Source organism: Sinocyclocheilus grahami, unplaced genomic scaffold (genome assembly GCF_001515645.1).
Source record: "Sinocyclocheilus grahami isolate Dianchi unplaced genomic scaffold, SAMN03320097.WGS_v1.1 scaffold270.1, whole genome shotgun sequence".
NCBI classification, from domain to species: domain Eukaryota; kingdom Metazoa; phylum Chordata; class Actinopteri; order Cypriniformes; family Cyprinidae; genus Sinocyclocheilus; species Sinocyclocheilus grahami.
Window position 1 is genome coordinate 326,404 of NW_015505449.1, and position 20,764 is coordinate 347,167.

The window sequence follows — 20,764 nt, forward strand, 5'->3', positions numbered from 1 at the left end:
ACCCTCAATATTTAGATGTGTTTAAGTGGGAGGTTGTATGAAGAAATATGTGTCCACTGGCCACTGAAGTTGTTCATATCATCGTTATCTGGAAAATACACATAAAAATAGCAAAATAACTGTTCATATGCATTCTATAGACACTATTTTATGTCCATTAAAGGGCTAGTTTACCCCAAAATGAAAGAGAATATACTCACCCTCAGAGTTTGTTTCTTTATCTGAACAGATTTGGTGAAATTTAGCATTACATCATTTGTTCACTAACGGATCCGGTGAATGGGTGCAAAAAACATCACAGTAATCCACAATGACTCCAGTCCATCAATTGACATATTGCTAATTGAAAATCTGTGTATTTGTAAGAAACAAATCCATCATGAAGTTTTTAACTTCAAAATTCTTTTTCAAGCTAAAATATGAATAATTTGTCCATAATATTACTTTCTCCAGTGAAAATGTTGTCTCATCTGAATCAGGAGAGAAATATGTGAGAGTTTTGATGTGAGAGAACGGATGGGATGGGCTTTTTTCACTAGAGGAAGCATTATTATGGATTATGGACTGGTATTTTGTCCAGAAGTTTGTTGGTTCAGAGTCAGGGTTGAGGTTAGAGAGGTGAGATTATTTCCCTCTGGGTGTAGGACACACGGGACACTGGCGTCAGTGGGGGATGTTAGTTGTGTGTGAAGACTCTAGACTAATAGAAAGGAAATGCAGAGCTCTTCCTGTCTCTGAATAAATAAACCAACCCTCAGTGAACTGTTCTCCTGGAGCCCTCAGCTGAGAAGATCAGAAGCCATCATGGGTGTTACTCACAAGGAAAAATGACAAGTCAGTCCTTCGTGTATTGTGTCATTGGCTTTTTCTAGAGTTATTTTTGGAGTGCTCATGTTTTTGTACAGAATAGCTTATTAGTTGATTTTAAATCAAAGCCTGTGAGAAAAGCACAGAACATCAGAGACTGGCAGAGCATTGTAGTACTTTTATTTTATTTTGATTTAATTTTTGAAGCCGTATCAGGGGGATGCTATTCAGAATATTCAAAATTTTGGTGTACCTCAAGCAATAAATGACATTAGTCATTCATTAAAATAGTGGTTTGGTAAAGGGATTACCCACTATTTTAATCTCCTATCTCTGATATTTTGCCATTAGGGAGGAAACTCTGACCCCACAATATTGATCTCTATGGGGATTATTCTGAGTGCAATTAAGGTCACATTTGTTCTGCTAGAAATGATCACCATACAGTTACAACTTCAACCCATTTGTCTTTTTTTGTTCAAATCAATTACTGTATGTAGTGAATTACATGGTTCAGGCGGTAGTCAGACAACAGACCAGATCAATTGTCCACTTTAGAACATAATTTCTTAATCCGGTGCTCATAATTGTATTCAAAAGTTGCACGATGCAAATTTCAGTTTGATTTAGTACTTGGGACTCAAAGCAGACTATATTTAGTATGTTAAAATCAGTATGTTGATCCTGCTCTTCAAAATCCCTTCAGGGTCTAGAACTATAAATGGATCTACACTATTTCTGTGTGGAAAATGTAGTTTGGTACATGTGCAAGATACAGTACCTTGGTAATATGAAATAGTGGTAATAAACGATGGCCTATGTACTATGGTATTTATCATGTACTATGGCATTTATATGGTACTTCAAAGACTACCATAGTCCAGAAGCCATGGTATTGTCCACGTCAAAACCTAAATGAATTATATAGTGCAGTGGTATGTCAAATTACCGTGGTATTGCCATCTGATACCAACTTTTTTTAAGGGAGGAACCTATTTTGCCATGAAAATACCATGATGTTCTTCGAAGTACCTTGGAAACATGCAAACCATGGTACATAAATAGTATTCATTCAGTAGCATGATATACAGTATGTCTGTGATACTGGCTCAGTACTCTTTTGTGTCTTCAAGCTTGCCTCACTGTGCACATTAGGTTACAATACCCAGTGCTGCACTATTGTGTTCCTGCCAAACATCTAGCTTTTATCATCCCATAATAAGCACATTAGCATGTTGTCATGGATACTTTCAGAACAACACTTCATCAGCCATGAATACTGCTACTGCATAATTTCCGTGTAATTTTATTTCCTTTTTTATAGCAGAGACGGACATTACTGTGTACTGATATTAAAATGTTCCTTCAATATCCTGCTGTGTTCTGATTCAAGTGATATTTTTATACTCTGTTCTCCTGTGACTAAAAGGAAGCAGGCCAAGCAAAACAGTTCTTCCTATAAATGTTTATCAGTCCCATTCTGTCAGAAAACAGCACGTGAGACAAAAAAGTGAAAGGTAGAGTTATTGAGAGGGACAAACAGCTTCTGTTTCTAAGCCCACATGCACCACAGTAGATCTTTTAGTAATGAATCATGCTGCGTATAGCACATGCTGTGGATTATGGGTGGCTGTATATATACAGTACAAATGGCTCCCCAGATCTCTTTTTATTACCCAGGAAGGAAACAGAGATCAGCACCCCTTCTGCTCCCCAGCTCCCCAACCTTTTCCCAGATCTCACCTCCTGCGGCTTTTTGTTTTTAGAATTTCTGAACGTGGCAGTTGCTTTCATATATTTCTAATACACACACACACACACACATATATATATATATATATATATATATATTTATTTATTTATTTATTTATTTATTTTTTAGCATGAACATTATTTTACAGAAACTCACAAAACTTCCCTTACAAATAAACAAACTAATAAATAATATGGCACTTAGATATATTAAATATGTATAATTTCTTCAATAAATAGTCATTTATTTATTTATTTATTAAATATATTTAAAACATTTACAAATAAACGACTTTAATATATTACGGTATTGTACTGTTTAAATAACATGGCAAAAACATGAAGATAATTAGAAATCATGAATCAAGCATTTCTAACATTTTCCTCACAAAAATATGAATATCTCATTTAAATGTATAGTGGTTTAAGAATAAAAAATGAATATAATGCTTGTCTTATGTGATTCTAATTCTGCCGTACCCGCTGTGCTTATTAACCAGGTAATGCAATCTTGTTAACTGTGTTGAGATGTTCAATTAATGCCGCAGATAGGGTTGTGAAGGGTTGGAACAGGCTCCATAAGCTGTAATGATGTGGATTTAGGTAAGATGCGTATTGCCCCTTGCTCTATATAAAGACAATTAGATCTACCGTGAGATCTATGTGGATGAAATTGCACAGATGAACTATTTGGGGTGGTGAAGTACTTTCATCAGCATTTTTCACAATGAGTCTTATTGTTTTATAATTAGGGTCCAAAAGACTTGCTCTTGTGGATTTCTGTCTGTTTCCATTTTCATTTAACTGGAAAACAGCTGAGCTCAAAGTGCAAAGTGAATTAGAGCCATTGAACCAATAGCCAAATTAATAATAATGCAAGGCTTTGTTACTCAATAAGCTTCTTTGAATGCAAAAAGGAAATGGAGACTGATGTGGTTAGTGAAGTCTTTCATCACCAGTCTGTCAGTCTTCGCTATACTATGCTATACACTTTACTTGATTGGTATATATATATATATATATATATATATATATATATATGTGTGTGTGTGTGTGTGTGTGTGTGTGTGTGACCAAGATGGCTTTTTGGGTATTGTGTATTAAATGTGCATTTACTTGGAATATTTGCTTAAGATTCTCAGCTAAACTTTATGTAATCGTTTATATTTGGTGTAAATATTTTTGTTACTTGTACAGTAGAGGTGACAGGTCAAAGAAAAGATATGAATCTTTAGAAATCCCTTCAGGGCTGCTTGCTTATGTGTCTGTAAATACAGTGACAGTGACTTTGTCCTAAGAAACATTACACCACTTGTGTTTAGAGGACTTGTATCCATCGCTCCTATCACAGACCACATGTTTACTGTCTCACGGTTGTTTGTGAACAGGTTCCAAGTAGCCTGGTACATGCAGGCTGTTTGCAGAAAGATTGTTTGAGAACTTTCATGTTCTTAGACCTGCCCGATCACCAAGGAGGAAGCCTGATGACAATCAGCGTGTCTGATAGGACCTGTTTTGAATTCAGATAGGTATTTGTGTTTGCATTGGCAACATCTAGGTTTCCATAGTGCTGGTCTGTGAACTTTTTCTATTGTCTACTTATATCACTTGATCAGACTTATATGCTAGGTCAGAATGTGTTCTTGGATTTGTCTGATTAGTTTGATTCTTACTACTAAACTTTGCTTTAAAATGAAAGCAAAATATGAGTATAATTCGCTTTCACCATTCCAATACTGCAGCAGTGTGGTTTGGGTGTTTTGTGTTCATCTGATAAGGACGTGAATCAAGCGGTTCTCATGAAACCACCCTGATAACTTTTTTAAGTGAGTGAAGAGAGTCAAAGGTTTTCTACACACATATGTTCTGGGAAAGCCATCTTCTGTCCAGCTGGTATATAGTAACAGCTGCAGTGACAACTATGAAGGGCAAGTGTGAGGATGTAAATTTGAATGCATGAGCAGTCAACAAATTCATTGATTTTTTTTTTTGGTAAATATTAGAGTAGTTTGAGCCATAGCTAATGTAGTAAAAGGTAAGAAAGATTTGTGCCTGAAAGAGTATCGAATGCTGCCGTATTGGCAAAGCCAAGGAATGCATGAATTGGTAAGAAGATATATACCTTAAATGCAATGTACGTTACTTTGGATAAAGCGTTTGCCAAATGCATATCTGTAAATAGGGATCCACAGCAATTCCAGCACGATTGATATTAGATCGGTGTTTGTAAGTATGTCTAGATCAAGTTTGGATGGGATTTAATATGTTTTGAGGGGGGTTTTTTTGCTGCTCGCACTACAAAAAACTAAATGGATTTGAGTTGGATTTGCCAAAAAAAATCAGATGTTTGGTGTTTGAGATTTTGAAGCAAAATAAAGTGCGTCCATCCATTATAAAAAGTGCTCCACACAGCTCCGGGGGGTTAATAAAGGCCTTCTGAAGCGATTAAATGTGTTTGTGTACGAAGAATATCCATATTTAAAACTTTATAAACCGTAATCTCTAGCTTCCGCTAACTGTCATACACGCTTTCACGAGAGAGTGGCATTCCAGCGGATGACGTAGTTGTAGCGTAAGCTCTGATGAGAAGTGACGAACACAGAAGCGCAGAGGAGGGAGAAAAACAAAGCACTGGTCATGAATTAGAAGTACAAAACAAGGATTTGTAAAGAAAAATGTAGGAGGATTTCGATATAAGGCAAGAGGAGACTGTTTATCCTTTGCTGTAAATGAAACTTGGTTCTCGCGAGACTAGCATATTCTCACCGGAGCTTACGCTATGCCCTACGTCAGCGGTGGCGAACTCCAGTCCTGGAGAGCCGCAGCCCTGCAGAGTACACCTCCAACCCTAATTAAAACTCACCTGCCTGTAGCTTTCTAGTAACCCTTCAGACCTTGATTAGCTTGTTCAGGTGTGTTTGATTAGGGTTGAAGCAAAACTCTGCAGGGCTGCGGCTCTCCAGGACCGACGTTCGCCACCCCTGCCCTACGTCATCCGCTGGAACGCAACTCTATAGTAAAAGCGCATACGACAGTTAGCGTATCACTGAGATCACAGTCTCATCTCATGGCAGTAGGCTTTAGACAGACTAGCTCTCATCTTCAGCCACATTGAGCACTCACAGGTCACTTTCCCATCACTAAATGTTTCCATGAGCAACGACAGTATAAGTCATCTGACAGGTAGTACTAAACTGTGCTAAACTGAATGACTTGGTAATATCAAGAAAGAGGAAATTAGAAATGAGAAGGGTTATGTGAACAGGATTAAAGCTTAGGCAGTAAAGAGAAGATAAATAAAGCATAAAACTATGGGACCATTGGATATTCAGCAGATCTACAGCCTGAAGGAAACATCAGATTCTTAGTTCAAACACACCTTTGTAAAAAGGTGCAAATGATACTTAATGTATCAATTAATAAGACTAAGTTTGATACTTGCACGTCTTGTCTGTCTGACAGAGATTCCTGATGCAATCTGAAGGCTCAAGTTGATCTTTGCTGAAGTTGGTTGATGGAAAAGAACCATGTTTGAGTCAGATTATCTTGGTGAATGGAAAGTCAAGGCCCGAGGCCTGGCGCAAACTTAGGGTGTCCTTAGGAACGTTATAGCTCACATCTTCTCAGAATCTAACAGAACCACAGACTGGAGGCGGGTCACTGATGTGAGGCCTTTAAGGTCTGAGAAGATTCACGCCTCTCAAGATGGGCTTGTCCAATGAGAAAGGCTGAAATTCCAAGCGGGAGTTTGGAAATACTGGGGAGTTTTATGACCCTTTATGTGAGAGCATAGTGGTTCCATCATAAGCCTGCATAAAACAGTATACAATATAAGAGACAATATACAAGGACAGTAACAACATACACAATGACCTGAAGGATATGTGTGTTCATTCAAAGAAAGGTTTTCCTATGAATTAATTAGAGAAGAGTCCATTTTTACTGTGCATTGTGTCTTTTCTTATGGAAAATGTAGTGATTTTTCTCTACCCACATTCCTTTGGGAAATAAAACCAGTGATATCAGCATTGGTTGCCATGGAATCAGAGGCCTATTCTGCCTTCCTGAGGAGTTAAGACGCATTTCGGGGGAAGGGTCCACAGGCCCTCATATGGCTTGTTAACTGAGGGGTGTTACAGAGTATTTGTTAAATATAACTAACAAAAACGATATTGTGTGTCTGATTGGTCCAGACGCTACATTGCACTGTGCTGCTGAGCTGATTCATATTGAGACCTTATTGAAACTAGCAAGAGCAACTGTTCTGAGCTGCATGCACTTGTACACAGATGCAGAAAGAATGTTGTATTAAAATACTCTTGACAGTGTTTCTGTAACGTGTAGTCAGACTCAAGACACAGACAGGTTGGAATCAAACAGATGGGTTTATTGTGCAGATGTCAGGGAATAGCAGAAGCAGGTGAAAAATGGCAGATAAGGAGTCTTTACTGAGTTGAGCAAGGATAGTGATGATGGTGTTATCTGTTACCAGGTTTTGGAGAGCATGAGATGACGGAAGGTTTTCCTTGGAGCTGGTAACGGGGATCGGACGCAGGTAAGTAATTGGATCACACACACAGGAACACCAAGAGAAGATGAAGGAGATCGGGAGACTTGGAACAGGAATTCAGGTAAGTAGCTTGGCATGAGCGATGAGTCTTTATCCACAATGGAGACCAGACAATGTGCTTGTGTGAACTGCGTGCTCTTATACTGTAGTGCTGGTGATTAGTGAATGACGGTCAGGTGTGTGATCAGAACTCCGGTGATTGAGATCGCTGATTAGTGGAAGAGCCTGGTGTTTCCGTGACAGTTTCCTACTTTTTCAACTGCACCACAGCATTGCTACTGAATCAAAATACAGTTCAAAACATATGTATCACCAGTGTAGTCCAATTCCCTGGTAACACTTTAGTATAGGGACCAATTCTCACTATTAACTAGTTGCTAATAATATTATTACTAGCATATTGGCTGTTTATTAGTACTTATAAAGCACATACTCTGTATGACCATAATCTAAATCCTTAATCCTATCCAATATCTAAACTTAACAACTACCTTACTAACTATTAATAAGCAGTAATAAGGAGCTTATTGAGGCAAAAGTTGAAGTTAACAGTTAGTTAATAGTGAGAACTGGACCTTAAAATAAAGTGTTACTGAATGGCTCTTATGAGCCAGTTCTCTTTAGTGAATCAAAAAACAGGGCGACCATTGTAGTTTGATTCAAAACCGAATGATTCTAACACCGTGTCTACACCGGATGCGACAAAATACAATAGAACCTATTATGCTGTCTACACTGGACGCGACAAATTCCTGACAGTAAACTGCTGCTGCGTTCTATTTATGATGTACTGACACAAATTTCAAATGATTTTCAACGGTTGCTTTGTCGCGTCCAGTGTAGACAGACATTAGCTGTTGCGGCGCGGTGCGACACGACAACTGTCGTGTCAGGTGTAGACACGGTGTAATGATTCACTACTTTTTAGTAATTCAAATGTATACAGTGCGACCATTGTTGTTTGATTCCCAAATGAATGATTCTAATGATTGTTTTCTTTTTAGTGAATCAAAAACATACAGTGCAACCGTTGTAATTTGATTCCAAACTGAATGATTCTAATGATTAATTTCTTATTAGTAAATCAAGTACATACAGTGCAACCATTGTAGTTTGATTCCCATTTTAATGATTCTAATGATTATTTTAGCTAATCAAAAACACAAAGTGCAACCATTGTGGTTTGATTCCCAAATTAATGATTGTAATGATTAATTTTGTGAATCAAAATCAAAGTGTGACCAGTTTAAAAAAATAATTAATTTACAGCTCGTGTACTCTGTGTACACATTTTTTTTAACTTGCCCACATAACTAGCCCTCATGACTGATTCATTAGCTTTGTCAGTGCAGAGTTTTGAATAGAATCTTAGTTTCCTCGATTCCTGAACAAATGACATTTATAGTCCAGTTCTTTTTAATGAATTAAAACACACATGCATGACAAATGTAGTCTGATTCCTGAGCAAATTACTTTGAGCCGTTTCTTTTTTGTGACTGTTTTAGTTAACATAAATGGAATTTGATAGTGTTTTTCTTATCAATACCAAAATAATTATTAACAGAACCATCAAGGAGCTGGAATCATTGAGAAGAATCACCTCTTTTTAATCATTCAGTAATCAAATGTACACAAAAATGTACACAAACAGGCATTTCCTGTTTTCTGTTTGCAGTAATAGTGCAACATTAAATGCCCCTACCAAATAGCATTGACCCGTGTGAATGTGGCACAATAAAGAGCCCAATTTACACAGAACGCATGTTTGTGTAGAAATTAATGAAACATTTTTTTTGTCATAGTACACAGATATTTCAATGCAGTTGAACTTAATAATAGGCTCTTATGGAGTAAGAAGCATGTCATTGCACAGAAATACTGTTCTATACTGTGTTGCAACCATTTAGTGATGTATCAGCTACATGTGACATTTTGCCTCTTTGTTGGCACATACACAAAAATATGAAACTCCTTTGTAGTACTTCCTTTCATACAGTTCCGCATCAGACGGCTCTCAAACCGCCAGACTCTTCTGGGAAAATGACAACAGTGAGCTGTTGTTTCCTCAGTTTGTTATGTTTTAGCCTTTTAAGGATTCATTGTGTTTGTCTCTGTCCCGGACGGCCCATTTATGGTGATTCATTTTAAATGCATTCTCCAGATTCCACGTATCAGCCGAGGTTCTGCAGGTGCATGTGTTAGGGCCTCTTTCATTTCTGTTTAAATACAGCAGAATTAGCCGATCACTGTTATTGAACAACATAAATGTACAGCTAGTGTGCTCTGTATACACACTTTATTTTATTTTATTCACCCACATGAAAGCCCTTATAACGGAAATGTTGCATTGTCACTGTTACTGAGTTTTGAATTGTATCTTAGTTTCCAGGAACTTTAGCAAATCTGAGGTCAGGTTACCTTATGACTCAGGCTGACAAATGAAAATTCCCACAGTATACTTATATTCAGTGAATAATTTAATCATTTTATTGAAATGGTTATGAACAAAAAAATAATTGAATCAAGTTAACTAAAAAAAGCTTGCCCTTCTCCACAGCTCTCAAATTGTATTTACATTTCCGCATATTATAACTTGGCGCCTTGCGATTGCATATGAAACCTTCAAGAACCAATGCCATTTGGCATCGTTATTGTCACATCATCACATGTCAAGTCTGAATATGCGAATATGCAAATGAGAATTAAGCTATGGCAGAATGTTCAATGAATAATGGATTTTCAACAAAATTAATTACATTTGTCTGTTCATCACACAAAGCTATAATATGGCTTCAGAAGACATGTAATATAGCATATTTTAAATAATTTGATAGCACTTATTTCTCTTTTTTTGAAGCTTCACTATGGACCACAACACCAGTCATAAGGGTAAATTTTTCGAAATGGAGATGTATGCATCACCTGAAAGCTGAATAAATAAGCTTTCCATTGATGTATGGTTTGTTAGGATAGGGCAATATTTGGCCGAGATACCACTATTTGAAAATCTGGAACTGAAATGAATCCAAATGAAGTTCTTAGGCAATGCATATTACTAATATATACAATTAAGTTTGGATATATTTACAGTAGGAAATTTACAAAATATCTTCATGGAGCATGAAGTATGACTTTTGGCATAAAAGAAAAATCTGTAATTTTGACCCATACAATGTATTTTTGGCTATTGCTAAAAATATACCCCAGCGACTTAAGACTGGTTTTGTGGTCCCGGGTCACATCTAGTATTTTGTATGGAAAAGATACAATTCTCCTTTAGTGTTTTACAGAAGAAAGCATGTGATGACCATTTGGAAACATGTAAGGTTACTAATGAGAAAACTGTTCCTTTTAATTTAAGTATTATATCTTGTTATATAACAGGCAACATCTATCCCCATTTAACAAAATTTTTAAACTTTTCTGGAGTATGTCTCTACAGGTCTGTATTTTATCTTATCTTATGTCCTGTTCTGACTTAATTTGTCCTATTTTAATCCATTCCAGGAATGAGGATTTGGGCTATTTTGGAAATAATCCTTATATAAAGATTGATTTTTATCATTTCAGAATCCCTTCATTTCAGTGTCTCCATATGTGTGGTGCCATGCATGTACTTTCTTGTATGTACAGATGTGGTTACATAAGGTGGAGGGACACAAATATGTGGTGGTGATTCTAATGACTTAGGCAAGATGTGAAATGATACTCTCTCCACCCTGACCTTTGAGGTGCAGGTCAGACGGCTGCCAACAGGTGGTAATGTGAGGAACTTGAACCCCAATAGCTCATAAAGAAACTCTAGCAGTGCATATCTCGGGCATATCTGAGTACAGATGATTGCTCAACCCTGCAATATGCTAAAGAGAAGATATGAAGGTAGAAAGCAGATAAAAGACTGTGAAAGAATGAGAAATGGAGCACTGAGTGCATAATTTATCTTCATCAAAGGGATGGTTCACCCAAAAATAAATATTCTATAATTTTTAATCAGCCTCGTTTCATTCCCAACATGTGTGACATACTTTCTTCTGTAAATTTTCTGGTAACACTTGGAAACACTATTCACTATTAACTAGTTGCTTATTAGCATGCATATTACTAGCACATTGGCTGTTTTTAGTACTTATAAAGCCCATATTAATGCCTTTTTCTACATGACAATATTCAAGATCCCTTATACCCAATACCTAAACATAATTACTACAACATCTACCTTATTTACTATCACTAAGCAGCAAATTGGGAGCTTATTGAGGCAAAACTCTTAGTTAATAGTGTTCCCTAATCTAAAGTGTTGCAGATTTTCTTTAAAAATTCAGTTAAATTTAATAACAGTGATCCTTATCAACTTATCAACTATTTCAAGTCTTCTGAAGCCATGTGAGAGCTTTGTGTGATTTTCAGTGAATAATGTATTTCAGACAAAAACACAGATGAATAGGGTAATGAATGAATGAATGAATAATTAACTAGATATCACTACATTTCCCTAGTTGATTGCATACATTTGCATAAATTTAATAAACATTGGATTAAGCCAGGTTCCGAATTATTCTGTCTTTTTGTTGACATACTAGAGTCAAAAGTTTTAACAAAAGGCATTTTTGGTATGTCTGTTTATGTGTGTGTGTGTGTGTGTGTGTGTGTGTACTGTATATACAATGGGTACAGAAAATAATAAAATTTTGTTGCTTTGCAGGCCGAAATGAAGACGGACACAATTTTTCTTTTATCCAGCTCTATTTACTCAGTGCAAATGATAACATCCAAGTGAAAGATATAACACCAACATGCCAGAAAAAAAAGGATTATTTTCTATATCCACTATATATATATTTACAGCATAAATCAGAAAACACCGTCAACAGCAATCAATAAATATAATTTAAAAAATCGCCATGTTTTTAGGAATAAAATGTTGAATAAAAACAGGCAAAGGATATGTAAGTAAAAACTTTCAGAATAAACAGTAGTACTAATTTTAAGAAACCAACCTTTAAAAATAGAGTATTTATTCTAGTGTCAATGTGCGATGCCACACCGGCAGGTAAATCAATGATAATGTAAATGAGATTGAATTATGATGCCATAGAGCTTGTGAGGCAAAGAGTCCCCTGACTCCCACTGATTTTAGTCGCACAGCTGACAAAACAGCCCTGACAGTGAATTACTGAAATAAATGAACTTTTCCACGACATTCTAATTTATTGAGATGCACCTGTACATGTCCGATATGGTGGATAAGCATTGAGGATGGCATGGCATATTAGGTTTTACTAATGGCTTTATGATCCACTTGATCATCATTAAAGGTGCTGTGAGCGGTCCGCTTTCCTAAATTCTCCAAATTCCGGGCCTTCAAAAAATATGTGAGCAAAGTAGTTATTTTATTGTTTAGTTATTTTAGTATTATTTTTATTTTAGTATTTAGTTGTTTTAGTATTATTTATATTTATTATTATATAATATTTATTATTATATTTTTAATATTATATTAGTAATTTTTATATATAGTAGTTTCTATTTGTAATGTGTTATTTTTTAATTTGTATTAGTAATTTGTTAGTAATTCTCTTATGTGCTTTTGCCTTTTTTGTTATTTTTAAATATTACTATTTAAGTTTAGTTTTTATTCATTTCCAAGTTGTAATTTTAGTGCTTCAACTTAAATTTCAGATAGTTGACAAGTTAGCATTTCTAATTTTCGTTTAGTTTAATTTTTCATATATTTACATTTAAAAATGTTTAGTTTCTACTGTATTTCATTTAATAAAAATGTTTTTAATTGTTTTAGTTTTAAAGATAATAACTGCAGCAAATCTGATGTACATTGCACATACTGTATGTAACCTGATGTCGCAGATCATGTAAAATTATTTGTGATTGGTCAGAAATGTGTAGGCTGCTCTTCTGGCTCCTTTTCTGCTGTTTACATATCCTAGGGCTGTCATACTGAGACTTGCTATTGATATCTGACCCTAAATATATTTTATTGTGATATTCCCCACATAAATCACTTACAGCACCTATAAACTTAGCGATAACTCAGCATAGCTGCTAATCATTAGCTAATCAGATTTTTTAAAAAGGTAAATGTCTTAGACTCTACTAGAAGCACAATCAAGGTCTGACGCAGTTGTTTTACAGGAGGGATGGTTTTATTCAAGTTGTAGCCTCTATCAATGCAAGTGGCTATTCACCTATCTATAAGCTGGTGCTTTATATTTTACATGTCACAGTCAAAAAATAAAAACAGCACATTAAGGAATTACTTAGAGGTTTCATCATGCAATTATTGCTACTGTTTTTAAACTGGAATCTTGAGCATATCAATTGCAATTAATGACATCTTTCAGAAACACACATGGGAAAATGCTATTACAATCTGAGGACTACAATCGTGGCTTCCCTGTGTGCCAACATGGACGTTTTGCCACGTGTGTTCATTGCATAGGGGATTTTCTAGATCTTGCAGCCTGATAGCAGTGTGCATTGGGTTTCATTAAGCTTCAGCACTGCTGAGACAGCCAGAGATTACAGCCTGGCAGTGAAGGACAGCAGCACAGATGGCATCTGTTCGGAAATTTGCCAATCTGCCGTACCTTTGCGTTTTAATCTGAGATGCTGGTCTAATCTCTAGAGCAGAGGTGCCCAAACTTTAATACAAAGGACCAGAAATCAAACTTCATTGATGGATGTTGGCCAAAAGTAAAGGTTGTATTATACAACTATACACAGAAAAAAAATTTGGTGTAGAAACTATTTTCGTACAGATATTGCTAGTGAATTTCACAAATAATTACAAAAAATGTCAACAATTTAAAATCTTTAAGTAGAAAGAATGAAATGGTATTTTCTGGTAAAATATATTCCAATAATGTTTATTTTGTTTTATTTAATGTTGTTTTATTTAATTATTATATTTGTAATAATTTATGTAATTAATATAATCAATAATATGTTTTATTTTATAACATGTTTACAGTGTATATTATATTATAATGCATTAAATAATTTAAATAATTAAACAAAAAAATATATATTTTTTTAATGTTTACATTTTTTAAAATCAAATTCACTTGATTGATTTTTACATTTGAGTGCAACAATAAAAACGGTTAAAACAAAATTAGTAATTAAGATATTCTTCAATGGCATGTTTTTTCTTTCCCCCCCCCCTTTCTTGTGATATGAAATCCTGTGGCTGAAACAGAAGAATATGGCGCTAGCAATGCCAAGGTCATGGGCTCCATTCCCAAGGAATGCATAAACTAATTGAAAAAAATGTATAACATGAATGCAATGTAAGTCATTTTGGATAAAAACATCTGCTAAATGCATAAATGTAAGTATAATATGGCGGGCCAAATCAAAGGTCATCACGGGCCAACTGGGTCCAGATTTGGGCATCTCTGCTCTAGAGCAATACAAATATACTTAAATACCCCATTTGCATATTAAATACCCCATGTATATATAACTTATTTTGTCTGTTTGTGTATCACAAGTTCATCAGAGCATCATACAAAATTGGCACCATATTATAAATCCAAATAATTCAAGCATTTGCACTAATGAAATAAAGAAGGAGAAAGAGAGAGGGACAGTACAAACACGTTTCCCTGCATAGCCTCTTTACTCTCCAAACAGCACATGTGGTCTGCTGGACAGCTGGCAGTTTGCCTAGCATCACTGCATGGAGGGTGAAGGTACTTTGAGGCCCTTGGCCCGGGGCCCCGCGCTTGCATATCCTGCTAAAGAAGGGAGGGAAGGGGAGGAACAGGGGTCCGGAGGTGGGGTGGGGGGTCCTTCATTTAAAAGATGCACGGACCTCACGACCTTTCAGAGGCTGAGGAGGGCGATAGTTATTCACCATACAGCAGGCCTCCACATTCTCTGCAGTAAAAAGCAGAGATCGGAATTTTTTCATCTGTGGAGTAAGAGATAGAAAGAGAAATACTCTCAGTATCTGTTTTCATTTTTTAGCTTTTTTCATTTTTTCAGTTTTCAGCATCTGTTACTATTTATTTAATAGAACTGACACTGAACTGACTAATATTGAACTGACTTGGGCTGCATTGAACTGAACTGATTCAACATGGACTGAACTGAATCAACAATGAACTGACTCGAGCTGAATTGAACTGAACTGAATCAACAATGAACTGACTCGAGCTGAATTGAACTGAACTGAATCAACAATGAACTGACTCGAGCTGAATTGAACTGAAATGAATCAACAATGAACTGACTCGAGCTGAATTGAACTGAACTGAATCAACAATGAACTGACTCGAGCTGAATTGAACTGAACTGAATCAACAATGAACTGACTCGAGCTGAATTGAACTGAACTGAATCAACAATGAACTGACTCGAGCTGAATTGAACTGAAATGAATCAACAATGAACTGACTCGAGCTGAATTGCACTGAACTGAATCAACAATGAACTGACTCGAGCTGAATTAAACTGAACTGAATCAACAATGAACTGACTCGGGCTGAATTGAACTGAACTGAATCAACAATGAACTGACTCGGGCGGAATTGAACTGAACTGAATCAACATTGAACTGACTCGGGCAGAATTGAACTGAACTGGATCAACACTGAATTGACTAAAGCTGAATTTCACTGAATTGAATGAACATTGAACTGACTGAATAATAACATTCTGTAGAGGTGCTTATCACTGAACTTAAACTTGTTTCACACTTGAAGAACTCCACAGTAAATTAACTGAAATGAATCAACACTGAACTGACTTGAGCTGAATAATAACACTATTTCTTTTTAGTGCTGCTTTACAGCAGAATTGGAATGATTAACATTTCCTCTTTATTACTGTAAAGCTGCTTTGAATCGATCTGTATGGTATAAAGCAATATATAATTAATGGTGATTTGACTAGACTATTTGGGGAAATGCTAGTAGTTAAACAAACTCATTTTCATTAATTCTCACATTTTGTACAGAATATCATAAGTTATTTGTGTATTCCTGAAGTCAATCATTCAACAGGCAGCTAGGAAATGAGGCATGCCACCTGAGGATATGTACACATTACCAGCCTTGAACCAAAGTTGCTATGTAAACATTCAACAGGGTCGTGTTAATTTCACATAAGGGCTAGATGCCGCAGAGGCTGAATGGAGAAGAAAATACAACTGACTGAGAAGAAGGTTTTGTACATTTGTTTACTATTTCCTCAGATGAGGGCAAATGTCTAAATAAGACTAAAATACCAAATGAACAATAATTTAAATCATAATGGGATGTTTTTTTGCTTGACTGCATGCATTTGGGTAGGTGACATGATGTTTTAAGTATGATTGCAGTATGTATAATACAGTTTATGTATATTAATTCATTCATATTAATTGCAATTAATTAATGCAGTTTCTAAACTGCAGGACTACCGTTCAAAAGTCTGGCGACTGTACGGTTTTTAATGTTTTTTAAAAGTTGTCTTAATGCTCAACAAAAATGTAATGTCATTTTAAATATATATTTCAACATACTTAATCATAAATCTTTCTAATATGCTGATTTGCTGCTCAAGAAACATTTATTATTATTATCAGTGTTGAAAAAAACTCTACTGCTTAAGATTTTTTAAGTAACCATGGTATTTTTGGGGGGGATTCTTTGATTAAATAGAAATGTCAAAAGAACAGCATTTATTTAAAATAAAAATCTTTTGGAAAAATTCAGTTGTTCTTTGCTAAATAGCAGTATAGATTTATTGAAAAAAGAGAGAGAAAATCATGCTGACCCCAAACTTTTGAAAAAAGTAAAATAAAATGTCATGTTCACATTTTGTTTACACTCTTAAAAATAAAGGTGCTTCAAAAGGTTCTTCAAGTGATGCCATAGAAGAACCATTTTTGGTTCCACAAAGAACCATTCAGTCAAAGGTTCTTTAAAGAACCATCTCTTTCTTACCTTTTTATAATCTGAAGAACCTTCTTTCACCACAAAGAACCTTTTGTGAAACAGAAAGGTTCTTCAGATGTAAAAGTTCTTTATGGAACCATTTAGACAAAAAGGTTCTTCTATGGCATCGTGAAGCACTTTTATTTTTAAGAGTGTACTACCCATTTGCAAATCCTAAGGAGGTTATTTAAATGTGTGTTTCATAGACGTAATTTGTGATTTTAATCCTGATCAAATTAACAAACCTGTGTTTTTTATGAGTCAACAAGGTGTTCTTTGCTCTGCTTTAGAATTATTAAGATGCACATCCAAATCTGTAGTATGCGAGATGCCACACTTCACTTTTAAGCATTTGACTTGCAAATTCCACATCTATGCTTGTATTACTGGTATAAATTGTGTCATGAGCAGGACCTGCTCCGTGCTGATGCTGATTGACTGCTTGCAGACGATCCATGTGACGCTCTCGAGCAGAGGAGGGGTGGTCAGAGACCCCAGGTATGTCCAGTAATCCAGAGACTCTGGGAGTAGGACAGTTGGGTCAAAGTTTGTGAATGAGGTCTGCTTTCCCTGCAAGATAACATACACAAATGGACCATGAATGAAGCAGAATTGATTTCAATATTTGGCATGAAGTAAGAATTATAACAAAATGTAATTGAATTGGTAGACATGCCTTGCACTTGATAGCATCCATAGCATCCAGAACCTTCTGAAGATTAGGATTTTCTGCTCCATTCTGGTGGGGAAAAAAACAACAACAATTTTCAATTCTGAATTTTGATTCAAAACTAAAAATTTGTGGGATAAATGTAAGATTTAACCTAATAAATTTTTTTCTTCAACCTAACTTGAAAATATGCAGGATGAATGTGACTAAAGTACAGTATTTAATTTCATTTAATTTAATTTCATTATTTTATTTTATTTATTTATTGATTGATTGATTTATTGATTGATTGATTGATTTATATTTTATTTTTTGCCAAAATATCATGGAAAAAGTGATGAAACTATTTAGTAAATTAATCTCTGTATTTGCTGAGTGGTTAGTAAATAGGGCCTAAAAACCAAAGACTTAATACTAATTTTAAAAGACTGTGACTAAGACACAATATTTTATTGTATTAATTTTTTTTATTTTAGTTTGTTTTTGAGCAAAAATGTTAGTAAATAGGTCCTAAAAACATAAGACTTCATTCTAATTTAAATTTTTAGTGAATTCGTCCCAGTGTTTGCATACAAATAGGCCCTAAATATGTACAACTGCACACAGACCTCTAGAAAAACTCCGACCACAGCAAGACCATCAGGCTTACTGGCTGCTTCCCCAAAGCTGGGATATTCTGTGTTCCAGTGGACCAGATGGAGCTAAAGATGAAATTATCAGGAACATTAATGCTTAATTATAAAAGAAAACATCTCACGTCTTAATATTCCCAGTATGCTCAGAGAGCATAATACCTCGGCTGGGTAGCATTTCCCATCGACTGTGTGCTCGGAGCCCTTGTCGTCACTGGCTCCCCAGTGGAAGTGGAACTGCTTGAGTCTGTATTTGCCTGAGATCGGGCCTTCCGTCAGAGCTAATGCGGGCAAACACAGATAAAATTAATATATGTGATGTCAAAGTCTGTTACATGCTGTGTATACAGTAGGTTACAATTGTTAAACATGCTAAACATGGTTAAACTTGCTACACAGGTTACATCTACTGACTCTGTCAAAGTTCACATGAATCACACTTGTAACAAACCATTCGCTGCTTAGCAGCTTAAGTGCTTTTTTTTGTGTGTGTGAATTCCCACAATTCTAAGCAAAAGTAGCTGTGTCACAGAGGATGGGATAGCTGAAGGGTCAAGGTGTTGTTCCCTGATATTTTCACACATAGGCTTTACACCTGCTTAGACATGCAATAAAATAAACTATAACCTATAAATCAGTCGTGTATTATTTTAGTATTTTAATTAGCGTGAATATTATTTGTAGCCTAAATGCATATGCATATATAAAGTTACGAATGTTCTGAATTTGTAAAGCTCTTTATCAATTTACTTGAATCTGAACTTGCTGTATAAAGGGATTTGATTGCCATCTGGTGGTCGAGAGTCGAAGCTACTATCAACCACGAAATTTCTAATATATGAACAAATGAGTAAATGCCTGTTTTATAAAGAAGGGCCAAATGTAGCCTGCATATTTGTCTCGTAAGTATATGTGTAGACCAAATATGAATTAATGTATTTTTTATGTAGGCTATACATAGCCTATATACTGTATGCGTGTGTGTACATTTTTGCTAAATATTTAATCAAGTTAATTTAATAGCTGATTGCATCGATTATTCTTGTAAATAATACATCCATATTAATGTATTCTAGATATTTTTGAATTGTATATATCTGAACCTTGATTGGAATCTTAAACAAATGTAAGTGTGAATTCACTCATGCAGAACTATTAGGGTTGTGTGTTACACCTAATTTTGTTAAATGAATGTTTATTGCATTATTTCAGTTTCATGTGTGTTACCATGATGGTGTTTAGTGTTTGTGTGAATGACACTGTGCACCTTCTATATATGTTATTATTTAAAAGCTGCTTGTGATGGGCTTTGGTTCATCACTTACTCATCACTACCTGCATTTGGTGGTTATCAGTGTATTACAAAGGTACAACACAGATTTCAATACTTCAATAGGTTGGTATATTAACGTTACATAAGTTAATGAAATTGCAGTATTTAGCTGTAAATTTATCTTAAAACCTAAAACGTTGCTACCGTATTTTTTATGGTAAAATTCTGGCAACCACAGCTGCCAGATTTTTACCGTAAATGTTACGGAATTTTTTTACAGTATATATATATATATATAATATTGTATTTTTAATCAAATAAATTCAGTCTTGGTTAGCATAAAATACTTGTTTCAAAAATATTTTAAAATAATCTTGCCAACCCCAAATGTTTGATAGTGTATATTTTATTTGAAGCTTTTTGTGTTTGAGAGAGGCTCTTTTAATGTGAATATTCCACATTTATTTCCAATGTGCTGTGATAACAGCTCAAGACCACTAGAGGCCAGACATTTATAATAATAGCAAGACTGCAGATCACCAGACAAATACTTATTTTTCTCCTATTCACTTAAATATATCTAAATGTAAATAATTTTTTCTCAATAAACAGGCATTTGTATGTGAATATGTTTTTAACTAGTGTTCATCTGTGGCTGGGACAATGAAGAAGTGTTCAAGAAAAACAAACATGCTTATAATACACACACATTTTTGGAGTGTGGCTTTACATTTACATTGTATGTTTAAACCTTTCTCTAGTATGATAGTATGAGAGTGTTCACTGGCGCGCAAATGCCGTCCTGACAGTATCAGGGTTTAAGCAGAACATTTGTGGGTGTTAAGATTCATTCAATCTGCCACTGAGCTTTTAACTGAAAACTTGAATGCATAAATATATCCAACCTTTAAGAAGGATGAAAATAATGAGTTGCTCTCTCATTGTGTAACATTATTATCCACAGTAGCAAAATACCTCACTATTAAGCTATAAAGTGAGCTTAATATCCATAGCTAGAGCAGAATGCAAAGCACATTGTTTTCTCTTTTAAAGTAAAATACTATTTTTTGACATATTCATGAATAATAAAAGTTTGCGTGCACTGATTTGTGCAAATTT

At 35.2% G+C, this 20,764-nt stretch overlaps 1 protein-coding gene across 1 annotated transcript; it reads right to left on the reverse strand.

Moving 5' to 3' along the window:
- Window positions 1–14,291: 14,291 nt before the first annotated feature.
- On the reverse strand, window positions 14,292–19,701 carry LOC107599715 (carbonic anhydrase 2-like). Its single transcript, XM_016291400.1, has 6 exons — window positions 19,698–19,701; window positions 18,535–18,653; window positions 18,349–18,441; window positions 17,747–17,809; window positions 17,485–17,640; window positions 14,292–15,062 (listed from the first exon to the last, which is right to left on the reverse strand). Exons 1-6 carry the CDS (start codon window positions 19,699–19,701, stop codon window positions 14,943–14,945), a joined length of 555 nt encoding a protein of 184 aa, XP_016146886.1. The 3' UTR covers window positions 14,292–14,942.
- Between the last annotated feature and the right edge of the window lie 1,063 nt (window positions 19,702–20,764).

What these genes read in the sequence shown, in the direction of transcription:
- LOC107599715 (XM_016291400.1), bottom strand. An exon ending in GGAAATGCTACCCAGCCGAG is followed by an intron (nt 18,442 to 18,534) that starts GTATTATGCTCT and finishes TTTCATCTTTAG; the next exon opens with CTCCATCTGGTCCACTGGAA. An exon ending in TGGATGCTATCAAGTGCAAG is followed by an intron (nt 17,641 to 17,746) that starts GCATGTCTACCA and finishes GTTATCTTGCAG; the next exon opens with GGAAAGCAGACCTCATTCAC.